At 36.4% G+C, this 16117-nt stretch overlaps 1 protein-coding gene across 2 annotated transcripts in view; it reads right to left on the reverse strand.

The window, feature by feature from the left end:
- GSK3B (glycogen synthase kinase 3 beta) overlaps window positions 1–16117 on the reverse strand; it is a 221121-nt gene that overhangs the window by 127721 nt on the left and 77283 nt on the right. For both annotated transcript variants that reach the window (XM_090277069.1, XM_090277060.1), the window contains exon 2: window positions 12234–12427. In XM_090277069.1, coding sequence (XP_090133195.1) covers window positions 12234–12427 — 194 coding nt within the window. The remainder of the gene's footprint in view (window positions 1–12233; window positions 12428–16117) is intronic.

Below are 16117 nucleotides of genomic sequence, written 5' to 3' on the forward strand. Positions count from 1 at the left end.
CACACACACAAAAAAAAAGAACATGCATGCAAATACACAATAAACACATGAAAAAATGCTCAACTTCATTAGCCATCCAGAAATGGAAATCAAGAGAAGGAGATACCTTTTCACTCTAAGATGGGTATAATTTTTAAAAAAGCAGATAATGGGTAGTATTGGCAATGATGTGGAGAAAGGATTATGCTAATACGTTACTTGTGGGTTTATAAAATGACACATACAGTTGCTTTGGAAAACAGGTTAGCACTTTCTCAAACTGTAAATCACAGTCACCATATGACCTACCATACTTACAAGTATATACCCAAGAGAATTGGAAAATAAAAAAGTCCCCATAAATACTTGTATGCAGATTTTCAGGAGAATCATTCAAAATAGATAAAAATGGAACCAACTCAAACATTAGTCAACTGATGAACAGATAAACAAAATTTTATATATCCAAACAATGAAATATTATTTGTCCATAAAAGGACTTAAGTACTGAGACACAGTACAACATGAATGAACCTTAAAAACATTCTAACTGAAAGTGGACAGACACAAAAAGGCCAAATATCATGTTTCCATTTATAGGAAATGTCCAGAATGGGCAAATCTACATACAGAAAGTAGATCAGCAGTTGCCAGACCCTGAGGAAAAGGAGGAAAGGGGCTATTAGTAAGAACAGAATTTCTTTTTGAGGTGATGAAAATATTCTGGAATAGTAGTGATAGTATGTGTACAACTGAAACTCTGTGCCTATAGTAAAACCAATGTCTACAGAGAATAAAAAAGGGAAATTTATGGTACAACTCTGTGCTTATAGTCAAACCAATAAATATTATAGAGTACAAAAAGGTGAAATTTGTGGTACAGGTATTGTATCTCAATAAAGCTATTATTAAGAATCAAGCAACTGACCATCCACAAAAATTAGAAAGTTGTCAGTGAAATAGTCAAAAGGGCAACTCCTGACGCTAAACACTTCTTCAGAATTTACCACAGATACATAGGAATTTGGAAAGAGATAAACACTAAAAAATAGTAAAGTAAAAAAAAATAAGAAACTTAAAAGCATATTATTCCTTATGTTTTCTTTTTACCTTTTGATGCCCTTCATCCATTTCTTCCACTGCTCCCACTCCACCTCTAACAACCACCACCAATCTGTTCTCTTTATCTATAAACCTGCATTTTTGTTGATTCTACATACAAGAGAAATCATATGGTATTTGTCTCTTCCTGCCTGATTTCTCTCATTTAGCATAAGGCTATCGTGGTCACCTATGTTGTCTCAAATGGCAAAACACCATTCTTTTATAATAATATTCCATTGTACACATACCACAATTTCTTTTGATTCACTCATCCATACTGATGGACACTCAGGCAGTTGCCAGATCTTGGCTATTGTAAATAATACTACAATGAACATGGGGAAACTTCCATATTGTCTTGTGTAGTGGCTACACCAATTCACATTCCCACCAACAATGTACAGGGTTCCCTTTTCTCCATATACTTGCCAACACCTGCATTTTTTTGATAACAGCCATTCTAATGTGTATTTTTTTGATAACAGCTATTCTAATATGTATGAGGTGTCATTTTGTAGTTTTGATTTGCATTTACCTTGATGACTGATGATGCTGAGCATCTTTCATGGACCTGTTAGGTATTATCTGTCTTCTTTGGAAAAATGTCTCTTCAGATTTTATGCCCATTTTTAAATTATGGTTTTTTGTTTGTTTGTTATTTGGTTGTATGAGTTCTTTATATATTTTGGATTAGCCCCTTATTAGATATATGATTTGCAAGTACTATATTTTCTCCCATTCAGTAGGTTGCTTTTTCATTTTGTTGATGGTTCCCTTTGCTGGGCAGAATCTTTTTAGCATGATGTAGTCCCACTTTATTTTTGCTTTTGTTGCATTCGGTGTCAGATTAAAAAATGTATTGCCAAAACCTTTACAAAGAACTTAACATTATGTTTTCTTCTAGGAGTTTTATGGTTTCAGGCCTTACATTCAAGTCTTTAATCCACTTTGAATTTAATCCATTTGAGAATAGTGTGAAAGTGGTACACTTTCATTCTTTTGCATGTGGTGGTCCAGTTTTCCCAATACCATTTATTAAGACTGCCCTTTCCCCACTGTATATTTTTTCTTTCTCCTTTGTTGACCAAATATGTGTGGATTATTTCTGGACTCTGTTCTGTTCCATTGATCTATGCGTGTTTTTTATGCCAATAATATACTGTTGCAATTACTACAGCTTTGTAATATAGTTTGAAATCAGAGAGCTGGGATGCCTCTAGCTTTGTTCTTTATTCTCAAGATGACTTTGGCTATGCAGGGTTTTTGTAGCTCCAAACTAATTTTAGGTTTACTGGTTCTATTTCTTTTAAAAAATGCCACTGAAATTCATTGCACTGAATCTATAGATTGCTCTGGGTAGTGCGAACATTTTAACAATACTAATTCTTTGAATCTATGAGCATGAAAGAACTTTCTATTTTTTTGTGTCTTATGTTTCTCTCACTAATGTCTGTCTTGTAGTGTTCAACATACAATTTTTCACTTCTCTGGTTAAATTTATTCATAGGTATTTTATTCTTTTTGATGCAATTGTACATGAGTGTTCTTTCTCTTTCTGATAATTAGTCATTAATATATAGAAAAGCAATTGATTTTGTGTACTGATTTTGTGCCTTGTAACTTTACTGAATTTGTTTATTGGTTCTAATAAACCAGAACTGCACTGCAGTGTGAAGAGGCTTTTCCTATCTAATTCTTCTTTGTCCTCCCCTCTCTCCTCAACAGAGATTAATTCGTGGAGGAGTCTTTAGGGTTTTTCTACATATAATCTGTCATCTGCAAACAGTGACAGTTTTACTTCTTCCTTTCCAACCTGGATGCCTTTTATTACTTTTTCTTGCCTAAAATTGCTCTGGCTGCCTTATATTAAGTTTTATTTCTCTTTCTTTCAATCCATTCAAGCCACTGAAAACCAGAAAGAGGTCACTTGGACAACAAATACCATTTTTTCTCTCTGGAATGATAGAAGTAACTAAAATATACATAATTTTAAGAGCAAAATTGATAGAACCCTCCACACCAACCTTTATACAGTCTCTGAAAATATTCTACTAGCCGTTCTGCATACGAACTTGGGAAAATAGCATAAAACAGTCTGTATGCTCAAGAAGCTTGGTATAGCAATTATGACAATGTGCTTCACAGAATCTCTCAATGCAAGGAACATCACTGACCAAGGTCCCGGCTGGTGAACTCCCAAGCTTCCCATGGGTTGTCCCTAGTCAATGACTGAGCCTGGCAGACATATTTAATGGAATCCTCTTCCCAGGGGACACTGGATTCCTCTGATAGTTAAACCCTGGGTTGAAAATTCCCCATTGGCATTGCTTAGAACACACTGCAGTGTGAGACTTTTCCTATCCAACCTGCTCTTATCCTTCCCACTCTCCTCAACAGAGGTTGATACCTGGTTTTTAGCTTCCAACTGATAACTAAGTTTCCATGACCAAAACAAAGCTCCATATGGCATAACTAAAGATTACTATTTCTGCCCTGGCTGGTGGCTCAGTTGGTTGGGACACTGTCCCATGCACCAAAAGGTTGAGGGTTTGATTCCCAGTCAGACACATGCCCTGGCTGGGCGTGTGTACAGGAGGCAGCCAATCAATGTCTGCCCCTGGCCCCCTAAAATCAATAAACATATCCTCAGGTAAGGATTACAAAAAATTTTTTTTAAGATTACTATTTCTTTTAAATTGTCAATTTTATCAGGAAATAGATTTTCCACAAATGACTTAAAATAGCTATATAAATACAAAAAAAAATAGGTGCCTAAAAATAGGATTACCAATTTTAAGAGGAATAAAAGAAACAAGAAAAAAAATTAAAGTGAATAGCAGATGCCTAAAAATAAAAACAATTATAAGAAGTTTTAAAATTTAGAAAATGTCTCATAATACGTACATTGTTTCATTTGACACATACAACATTGGGGAAAAAAGGCAGGTGAATAATATCTATTGAGTTATTTTACATGCACCAGACATTGATCTGGGGCACTGCTATAGTTGGTAGCATCCTCATTTTGTAGATGATGAAACTGAGGCTTACAAAGTTATCAGAAATGCTCAAGCATACAAAACTACTAAGAGTGGACAAAGGTCTTCTTTCTCCTATGCTGTTTCCAGAATATCATGCAGAGAATACTATTATCCCTAAGGGTCGAAATCAGACATTATTTCTCCTTACTCTCCAAAACAGTATATATTAAAAGTAGAGTTCTATTCACTCTCTATTTACAATAGAACAGTGACACTTCACATCTCCATCCTCACACCCCAACCACACAAGTAAAACAAAGCAGGAGACTGGAAAACTATGACATAATTCAGAGGAAAAGTGAAATTAATAAGTTAATGAAGCAAAGGTCACTAATTAGTTAAAAATGCAACTTACTGATTTTCAAATTGGAAAAGCCAGCCCCAACAACTGTCAATAGCTTTGGGATTGATTAACCTTCTCCCTGCTCTAGTATCAAAGGTCTCTCACATAAGTTACCTAACTGGACTTTGCCCCTACAACACTGTAACAGCATTCTCTATCACAAGCACTTCTAAGCGGGCCAAGTAAGGTAGTTTAATTTACTTTAAGCACTGGTAATTTGCCACCATATCATGGATCAGAGTGAAAAAAGGCATTTAAATTTTAAGTAAAACACTAATGAAATTTAGCTTGTCATAGAAATTCCTTAAACACACACATATACCTAAGTGTCTTAGATATACAGTTTACATGACTATTGATGTAGGGCTAATTACTCTTGGTATTCTTTTTATCTCTGACAATTCTCTCCTTGTTTGTTTTTTTTTTTTTTCACCAAAACAAACAGCCTCTCACTAACAGTAGAAGGTCTGGCAGGTTGGTTTATTTAATTAGGCAAGGAAAAGACTCTATTCCAACCTTTTTCTGGAAATACATAATTATTTAATGTAATCCTAGCCAGCAGCTATGTAAATCTTAGATGTAAATCTACAATTTTAGAGTAAAAAAATTCCTACTATTTTATAATAATCAAAAGAAACGAATTGGTCACCATATCAAAAACATTTCGGGGAAACAGTTAACATTTAGCAAGGAGAACGAAGAATACTTAAGTTCCACAAAGGAAAGATGATACAGTGGGAAGAACTAAATTTGACATAAGGCACTTTGCCATTTTTTAGCATGTAGGAGAAAAAAACAAAAACAAAATTAAGAAGGTCTGTACGGAAAAAGTCTGGCCATTGTTAATATAATGAGAACAGTTTCCATGACATCGATGTAACCTGGCAGCCAAGGAGAGTGGGCTGGAATGCGTATGCGTGAACAATGACTTCACTGTACTAGTCAGTGGGGGCGGTAGACACTATTGAGTGAACATGTGTACTGTGTGGCCACCGCATTCAAAATGACTGAGCCAAGTAGAGCAACGAATCTGCATCAAATTTTGTGTTAAGCTTGAACATTCCTCCACAGAAACTATTGGATGAATCAGAAGGCTGAACTGAAGCTATGGGCAACTGGTGATTGGCAGCTTAATCATGACAACATGCCACTTGCGCATTATGTCTAGTGCAGAGTTTTTTGGCGAAACATCAAATCACTCAGGTGACTTAGCCCCCCTACAGCCCAGATTTGGTGGCCTGCAACTTTTGGCTTTTCCCAAAACTAAAATAACTTTTGAAAGGGAAGAGATTTCAGACCGCTGATGAAATTCAGGAAAATACAACAGGGCAGCTGATGGTGATTGGGAGAACTGTGTGAGGTCCCAAGGTGCCTACTTTGAAAGGGATCGTGGTGTCATTGTTCTATGTACAATGTTTCTTGTATCTTGTACCTTTTTCAGCAAATGTCTTTATTTTTCATATTGCATGGTTGGATATCTTCTTGAAAGACACAAAAGTTAACTTCAACAAATGGAAAGATACCTCTTATTTCTGGATAAAATAATTAAATATCACAAATAGGTTAGTCCTTACTAATTTATAAAGTTAATAAAATTCCAATTAAAAACATCAACAAACTTTTTTAAGGAGTTTGCCAAAATGATACCAAAGTTCATATGGAAAAATGAACATGCAAGAATAGCCAGAAAAACATGAAAAAGATACAAGGGCAGATTAGCCCTACCAGACCAAAAAACAAAAACAATAACAAGAACAGAGACATACTATAAAGCTCTATAATTAAAACAGGGCGGTACTACTCTGGCCAGGTGGCTCAGCTGGTTAAAGTGTCGTCCCATACAACAAAAGGAGGCGGGTATGATCCTGGTCAGAGCATATATTTAGGTTTCAGGTTCAATCCCCAGTCTGGGGATCAGGAGTTCAGGGCATGTACAGGAGGCAACCTATCAAAGTTTCTCTCTCAGATGGAGGTTTCTCTCATATGGAGGTTACTCTCTAAAATCAATAAACATATCCTGGGGTAAGGATTTAAAAAAAAAAAAAACTGGTGTGGTACAGACATAGGAATATGCAAATAAACTACTGGAACAGAATGTAAAGTCCAGAAATAGAACAACAACTACATATGGAAATTTAGCATATAACAACAATGGCATCTTAAATCAGTGCAACAAATACAGAACATCAAATAAACTATACTGAGACAACTGATTAATGATTTAAAAGGATAAAAATTAGATCAATAACTCATAATATATACAGGCATAAACTTCAAATGAATTGGGAATCTAAATATAAAGAGTGAAATCTTACAACTACCAGAAGAAAATAAGGATGAACTTCTCTTTATCTAAGGAAAAGGATTTCTATAATGAAAGACTTTATAGAGAAATAGGCTTTCTAACCTTAACTCAAAATATGGATATAATAAGAGAACAATAAACCTGACTACATAGGGGAGGGGTGAGGAGGACTTTTACATGGCAAAAAATACTGGGTTGGCCAAAAAGTTCCTTTGTTTTTGTTTTTTTCTATAAGATGGCTCTAGTGGTGCTTAGTTGTCTTTAACATCATTCAAAACAATTTTGTTAGACTGTATTCTGATAGCTGTCATATCACTGTGCATTTAAAAAAATTTTATCAAAACTGGTGAATTTTTGTGCAGCCATTTTAATACTGAAGATGGAAGAAAATAAGTGACATTTCTGGCATATTAAGCTTTATTATTTCAAGAAGAGTAAAAACACAACTGAAATGCAAAAAAAGATCTGTGCGGTGTATGCAGACGGTGCTGTGAACTGATCAAGCATGTCAGAAGTGGTTTGCGAAGTTTTGTATAGGCGATTTCTCACTGGATGATGCTCTATGGTCAGGTAGACCAGTTTAAATTGGTAACGATCAAATTGGGACATTAACTGAGAATAATCAACATTATACCACATCAGAAACAGCTGACATACTCAAAATATCCAAATTAATAGTTACTAGTGAAAATGAAAAATATGCCTTTATATTACAGAAAAAAACTAAATGAACTTTTTGGCCAACCCATAGTATACATAAAGTAATACATATATCACAGATAAAAACTAAATCTACAGTAACTCTTCAGAGTTACAAGGAAAAACCAAAACTATGTTTTAAAAATGGCCCCCAAAATAGCACAGTTCATACACAAAATAACGTGCTAATTGGACACTGAAGACATGAAAATTACATTCACAATTAAGATTGTAAATTAAAACTGCAATGAGATATACCACTTCCACCTATCAGACTGGCAAAAATTGAAAAGTAAGGGGCAATGTATGTTGTCAAAGCTGTGGGGAAATAGAAACTCATAATTACTAGAGAGAAAGTAAATAGTATGACCTTTTTGAAGAGGAATTTAACAACATCAACAAAACTGCATATGTATTTGTTTTGATGCAATAGTCCTCTTAATCTGCACTGAAGATATAAAAGTACATATGTAAAAGATTTTTCTTAACAGCACTCTTGGAGATTTACAAAATACTGAAAAGAAATTAAATATCCACACACAGAAGAATGGATGAATCAATGCTGCAATGCTATGCAGGTGTAAAAAAAAGATGAGAAAACTCTCTGAACTGACAGGCAATGTTATTCACAGAAACTGTAGTTAAGAGAAAAAACTAAGTACAAAAGAGTATCTCTTACCTTTTGTACTTACTTACCCTTTCATGTAAGAAAGAAACCAGGAAAATTACAACTAAAACTGCTCATTTGTGCAAAAGAAACCCAGAAAAAATAAACAAAAACATAATGAGATTGGCCATCTACAGGGAGTGAGTAGAAACAAGACAGAGAAAATAAGAGAGAAAGATATCTGTATATTTCTGACTTTTAGAACCAGGTTAGTTTTTCAGAGATTTTTGTTTCTTTTAATCAAAAAGAATGGGGTTAAAGTTCTAAGAATACATACACACAGAAGCACGTGAACCAAAACGTATTTCAAATGAATAACCTAACTATGTTAGAGGAAAATTTTTTAATTAAAAAAAATTTTTTAAAAGACAAAGAAGAACGAACTCAAACACCTCCGAACAGAATATATGGGCTTGATACAGTGATGACAAAACGTCATAAAGTACTCTGAAATCAGATTGCTTGGATTCAAATACTTGCCCATCTATCCATGTGCTAACTGTGACCCTGGACAAGTTAATTTATCATCTCTGTACATAGTCTTCCTTATCCAAATAATAACAGTACCAATCTCACAGTACTAATGGTAAATCTCAAATAAAACTACTCATGTAAAACTCTTAGTAGATCATTGAGCATATAAATATTTGGTAAATATTCGCTATCGTCAACTACTAATCCCAAAAAACATTGAATATATGGGTATCCAAGAGACACACATAATAAAAATGGAGTCCTTGTCATGAAAAATCTTGGAATTTTCTAGTGTTCAGATGGAGGTGTAGACAGACACACTGCATCTCCCTCTACAGCTAAGGAATACAACTACCTCAAGCTAGAAACAACCAGAAGTTCCAGAAAATCAAACTGCGTGGAAATCCAGAAAACAAAGAAATAAAGAAGAAATACTCATCCAGACAGGTAGGAGGGGCGGAGCCGGAGCAGAGAGCATGCAGTGCGGTGGCAGCAGCAGTGGGAGGCTGGCAGAATGCGCAGTCACATGTTTTAAAAAGTCAGGAGGGACACATGGGGAGTGTTCCCAGCTCCTCACCAGACCTTGCAGCCCACGGTCCCACCACCAGGCAAAATCAAGCCTCGTTGCTTCTGACTGTGCAGACCAGCGGGGGTTGGGGTGGAGGCAGGAACTGCCGGTCTTAGCAGAGTCGCTTGTTTAAAGGGCCCCCCGCAGTCCTAGAATGTCTGCAGACCCACCCACTGTGGGAATGACGGACAGGGCAGCAGCTAGAGGAGCGCCAGTCCGGTGTGGAAGTAGGAGAGGTGCCTGGAAAAGGGGTAAGTGCTGGGCAGGTGGCATTGTTCCTTCTCGGACCCTCCCCCAAACACAGCGCCACAACGTGGTGAAAGAGTTCACCCTGCATTGACGAATCCCTAAGACTCCGCCCCTTACAACGTAACAGGAGCTACAGCTCTACCTGGAACGCAGAGGCAAACAAACACAGGAGCCTGGAAAGATGAGGAGACAGAGAAGTATGGCCCAAAAGGGGAAACGGACAGATCAAGGTTCCAGTGGGAGAACTAAGCGATGGGGAGATAGCCAACCTAACAGATGCAGAATTTAAAACATGTGATAATTATGCTCACAGGCTTGACAGATATGCTTGAGTACAGCAAATGTATAAGAGAAGAAGTGAAGGCTATGCTAAGTGAAACGAAGAAAAATCCACACAAAACCAAAGGTGAAGGGAAGGAAACCGGGGTTCAAATCAATGACTTGGAACATAAGGAAGAAAAAAACAGTCAATCAGTGTAGAATGAGGAAGCAAGAACTGAAAAGAATGAGAAAAACTTCCCATATTTTGCAAAGGAGATGGACATTCAGGTCCAGGAAGCACGGAGGGTCCTGGGCGAGCTGGACCCAGAGGGGACCGGAACAGGACACATCATGACTGAGATGTCAAAGGTGAAAGATAAAGAAAGAGTCCTGGGGGCAGCAGGAGAGAGGCAAAGAGTTTCCTATAGGGGGGTGCCTATTGGACAATCAGCTGATTTCTCAGAGGACACTTTGCAGGCAGGAAGGGACTGGCAAGAAGTATTCAATGTGATGAAAGGCAACCTTCAACCAGGACTACTCTATCCACCAAGGCTATCATTTGGAACGGAAGGGCAGATGAAGTGCTTCCCAGACAAGGTAAAGATAAAGGAGTTCATCATCACCAAGCTCTTATTATGTGAAATGTCAAAGGAACTTAAGAAAAAGAAGATCAAAACTATGAACACTAAAATGACAACAAACTCACAAGTATCAACAACTGAATCTAAAAAATAAAAACAAAATCCAACTAAGCAAACCAGAATAGGAACAGAATAATAGGTATCGGGATCATTTGGAGGGTTATGAGCTGGGAGTGGGAAGAGGGAGAAATGGGGAAATGGTGCAGGGACTAAGAAGCATAATTGGCTGGTACAAAATAGACAGGGGAAAGTTAAGAATAATATAGGAAAGGGTGAAGCCAAAGAACTTAATATGCACAACCCATGGACATGAACTAAGAGGGGTGAGGTTACTGGAGGGAAGGGGAGTACTGGGCAGAGAGGAGCAAAGGGGAAAATAATTCGGACTACTGTAACAACATAATCAATAAAATATACTTTAAGAACAACAAAAAAGAAATTTACAATAGCAAAATCCATATGGCTGGCTGGAATCATCTAGGAATTTTCATAAAGAAAGAATCTGACATTTCATATACACACAGGATTTGCAGAGCAGAAGAATGAGAGTGATATGGGAAGATAATGGAAATAAAAGCAGAGAGGCCATAAAGACCAATATAGTTCAAGAATAGTGACACAGAAAAATGTTAGAAAGCTGAGTGTTTGGAGATTAGGCAAGACTGTGAAAGCTCCTGAATGAACAATTGAACTGGCAGGTTTTATCTTCTAGACTATTAGCGATCAGAGAGGATATATAAGGAGGAGAAACAACATGACCAAACTGAACTGTGACTATTCCAGTATTGGTATGTAGAAGAGATTAAGACATGAGAAGATCAGAGGTAGAATCTTAGAACTTGGTTAAGCCGAAGTTTGAATGACAACATAAATGATAAAGTCATCAGGGCATTAGAAGAAAAGAAAAGAGGAATGGGAACCAGTAGAAATTATTTCTGTTGGGTCTAAAAGTTAAGTCAGGGTTGTATAAGAAGCCTTGTCAATTTGAGATAACAGTGGAACATTCGGATACCAAGATCCAGTGGGCATCTGGTAACATGGGAGTAGTAATTAAGAACGAGTGAGAACTGATGACAAAAACTATAGATTTTTTTCTTAAAAAAATAAAAACTACTTTAGAATGTTCAAGACATTCTAGACCATAGAGACACTAGACTGTGTATTATAACAGAGCAGTGATAACCTCATTTATTTTTATATCCCTTAATGTTTAGCATAGCTCCTAGCACATAGAAGACTCAGTAAAATGTTGCAGAGGTGGAAGGAATAGAAATAGGAAAGAACGGCAACGTCTATTAATGGCAGAACCTTGACTATAGCCCAAGTCTCCTGACTTTCCACTATACCATAACACACGGATGACCTCCAAACATCCATCATAGGATCCCCTAAAGAAATGGTATAAGAAATAAAACAAACAAACAAATAAAAACTGTGGGAATTGCTGGCTTCTAGGGACAGATGGAAGAGAGACATAGGAAGGCAATAAAGAAAGCTCAGAGTTTATGGGCAATAGGGGCAGGGTGGGTAGGAATCATAGTGTTGAATCACAGATTCAAAGAAAATTTTTTAAGAAAGGAAACATAATTAAAAATATCAAATGATCCTCTGCTACACCAGTGAGACCCAAGGCAGGGAAAGGAAACTTTTACAAGTATAAATTAAGATACTTTAATCTACCTTTCACAGAATTTTAAATATGTGAATCAGTTATAGCAGTGTTTCAAAAATAATACTGCAATCTTCAGTAAACTTTTCTCTACAAAATACATAACAGAAAATAAAGTCACTATAGTAAGTAATTGAGTTAAATAAATACATGCACAATAAATGAAATCTGAAAAAAAAAATCATTTATATGTATTGAGAGCAATAAAATGCATGAAATACTGAAGGTCTTACCTTAAATCTCTTGTCCTGCAATACTTTCTTGATGGCAACCAGTTCTCCCGAATCACAAAGTTTGGCTTGGTATACCACACCAAATGACCCATTTCCAATCACTTTAGTGTCTGTATAGCTGACTTCTTGTGGCCTGTCTGGACCCTGCCCAGGAGTTGCCACCACTGTTGTCACCTTACTGCCATCCTTGTCTCCTAAAAGAAAAAAAGTATGGAAAAAGTGAGAAACTGTAAAGAATTAAACAGAGAAAATGCCAAAGTATACATATTAAACTATATTCTTTGCCACAAACTATTTAAATGTTTATCTTAGTATATAATATAGAATTATTTCAACTATTTGTTTCAATTTAAGTATTTTTTTAAATCAGTCATTCTAGAGACCAGGCATCATGCTTTATACACGTGACTCCATTTAATGGAAACAACATCATGCAGTTGATAGTACTGTTCCCATATTACACATAATGGAAAGAAAAGTGGACCTAATAGGGTTTGAATCCTTATCTGTCCAGCTCTAAAGGCCCTAGTTATTTCCTCAAGGCTTCCTTATTTAATTAAAAAATAAAAAATGGTAAGTTGAAAATATCTAAATATGCTAACTCTATTCATACCACTCTGCCTTGAAAAAAGTAAAGCTTTGAGTTTTTAGCTTCTCCATATATTGTTTCTTTTAAGAAAATAGTGGAATACCTCTCAGAGAAAGGTCAGATGGGGAAAAGGAACAGGGAAAGAATGTTAATTTGGGGGTAAGATATTCAAAACTTAAAAGAAAAATAAAACCTATTCTGAACTTAGCCTCATTCATAAGTAGTTCACTGGCTCTGAAGCCTCTGCCACTCATGGTCCTCTCTTACCTGTTGGCTTTCCAACCCCTGACCCAGGAACAAGCCTAAGGGTCTCTGCAATTTAAGCTCAAGAACCACCTCCTACCTGACTAGGCACAGTTCACAATCGCCTTTTTCTCTGAACTCTTTTAACTATTCTAAACCACTCTATGCTGCCTAGCACCTAATTTTAGAGCTTTAAATTATTCTTTTATTGATTTCAAAATACATATATTCTAATGACCACAATCATTTGAAGTAGCAATTAGAACTTGTGCTTCTTCTCTCTTCCCTAACAAATCTAACACCAAATTCTCAGTACATTAGTCCATATACTCAATGACTATACTACCCATTGTTATTTTATTCTCTACCACTTTATGAATCTTATTTTAAGATGCCAACTGAATTCATACTGACCTAATAAAAGAAAATATAATATAATATTTAACTCTAGCTACCAAATCAAGATTATTAAGTATTCATTTGTACTTGACATATAAAAAGATAAAAAAATAAGCTAATTTTCCAATGGTTTGAGTGTTTTTCCCCTACCAAATATAAAACTATGTGATAAATGAATATCCAAATATTAGTGATATATTATAACCAGTATTTATGGCCATTTAAGTTAACAGAGGTATTAATATACACAAAAATCAATAACAGGCATTATATATTTTATTATGGCCAGCTATCTGGAACACATATGTCTTTAGTTGCAAAGTGAAACACTCCAACATTTATGATTTAGTTAGCACAAATCTAACACCACTTGTAGAAAGAACTCAAACCTTGTCTACATCATCATTTTTATTTACAACAGTATCAGATATGCTTTAAATGTAAACAAATCCCAGCACAAGCCAACACATATACAGCAGTTCTCAATGCTTTCAAATGTTCCCTTCACATCTCACTTTCAAGTAAAATAAATCTTAAATAAACTTGCTTAAAAAACTAGTTTAATCTGAGTTCTAAATCGTGATGCTCCATTCCCGCAAAACAGTCCATATTTCTTACCATGTTAACCTTAACTGAAGTTTTCAGGTTGACTATAAACCTTACTGTAAGTTATTTTCTTCTTCATTTGAGAAATAAACTTGTAGTATAGTACTCCTAAAGACAGAACACAGTCTTTTGAACTTCAACTCTACATAAAGAGATCTAGAAAAGTTAAATCCAGAAAGATTAAAATTCAAGATATTGAATACATTTTCTTATAACCCAATTGAACCAAAGAAAATAAAAAGCTGGAAAGATTTCAAACAGTCTGACTCTTCCCTAGATCATCCAAATTCAAACCAGATCACAAAAAAAAAAAAAAAAGAGAGAGAGAGAGAGAGAGAGAGAGAGAGAGAGAGAGAGAAATCAAGAACTATGAATAATTAATTCAACCGAACAAGAGGTGCTTGCAAAACTTCACAGGCTAGTTCACAAAACAAAGCATCATTACTTTTTTTGTGTTTTGTTTTTAAACATTTTTTTAAAATTTATTTTTATTGTTTAGATTTTAAGAGTGACTGTTATACTCCACGATTTTAATTGAAAACAAAAGCTGTTTGAGATATAACGAAAACTAATGCTTTTCTATTGTATAACCTTATTTCAATAACAAAAACAGTAGTCACAGCTTTGTACTTGCTCTGATAATTCAGTCAATATAACATTGTGTAATGACCTTCCCCTCTTGCCTCCTCTGAGATTGCATTTCTAAAAAGAATTCACATTTCAGAGAAATTATTTCAGAATCACAAGAATCAACTAAGACAGCTATCCATCACAACCCCATGATTTATCATCTCTTCAACCTCAACTACCATACTTGGGAACAGCTCTCCCAGCATCATGATTTGCACATAAGAAAATGCAAGAATGAGATAATTCTGCAAAAAAACTTTTAAAGCAAAGTAGAAAGATAAACAGGTTCTATAGAAGCTGTCACTTAAAGAGACTCCTGAGGCTTCTCAATTTGAAACTGATTGGATGTACATATGCACCAATCCTTTCACCTTCCTGTACACCTAGTAAAAGTAAAAAACAAAACACTATTTATTATCTCAGCAGAAATCAAAAGATTTACTCTCTTGCAAGCAGTTAAGAGAAATGCTGAGAACTCTTATGGACTATACTCTGCTACTAAAATCCCTAGGTATACTAAGAACAATGGCTCTCAGGTTTTCTACCTCAAGCATCCTGGAATTTTTATTTGGAAATCATCAAGCTAATCATCAGACTGCTCCATCAGAGATCTGAAATAGCAGAGCTATAAAGAATGGGAAGATATCACTGGGGGTGACTTGCCATGAGCATTAGTAGCACATGGGACAGTCAGCAGCCAGTGTGCCAAGGAAAAGCCTGTCATCACTTGGCATTGTAATTTGCTGAGTTCGCAAGAAAATAACAGCTGTATAAAACTTGACTGTACAAAGAACTTTCCAATCATTTCATCTACCCTAATATTTATATAATAAATGTAGAGATCGTCGTCGGCAGCCGTCCGTCTCGAGAGACGATGGTGTAGCTTCTTAAGAGTCTATCTGCACCGCCGAGAATGGTTGTGCAGTCCAACTCGGAGTGACACGGTATCTGTCTCCTCCCGTGTTGAATCGACATCTTGCGATGACGCTGGAGTGTCCTCTCCAGTGAAGCTGAAGCTACAGAGCCTGGGCAGGGTGATATGGAGGGTCTGCTGTTGCCCATGCAGCAGACCCCCCCCCTCTTCGCAGCTGAAGGGTCCAAGGGAAAGACGGAGTCAATACAGCTTGGCTTCAGGTGCGCCGCAGGAGTTGCCGGTGTTGACTACAACGTCAAACCTGCCTTAGGGACTCCGGCTCCGGATTTTCTGTCGGGGTTTACTCCCTTAGCTTTTCCCCTGAAGAGGTATGCCGCAAGGCAGCGGAGGTTTTTTGGAGTCAGAGTTTTCCTTCTCTGATGTGCCCTGACTGGAAGATCGAACCAGCGACACTTAGCTCGCAGGCCGATGCTCAATCCACTGAGCCAAACCAGCCAGGGGAAAAATGTAGAGATAGATTATGTTTATTATGCAAACAAGGAA

Source organism: Furipterus horrens, unplaced genomic scaffold (assembly GCF_987537825.1).
Source record: "Furipterus horrens unplaced genomic scaffold, mFurHor1.1.pri manual_scaffold_1, whole genome shotgun sequence".
Classification (NCBI taxonomy): domain Eukaryota; kingdom Metazoa; phylum Chordata; class Mammalia; order Chiroptera; family Furipteridae; genus Furipterus; species Furipterus horrens.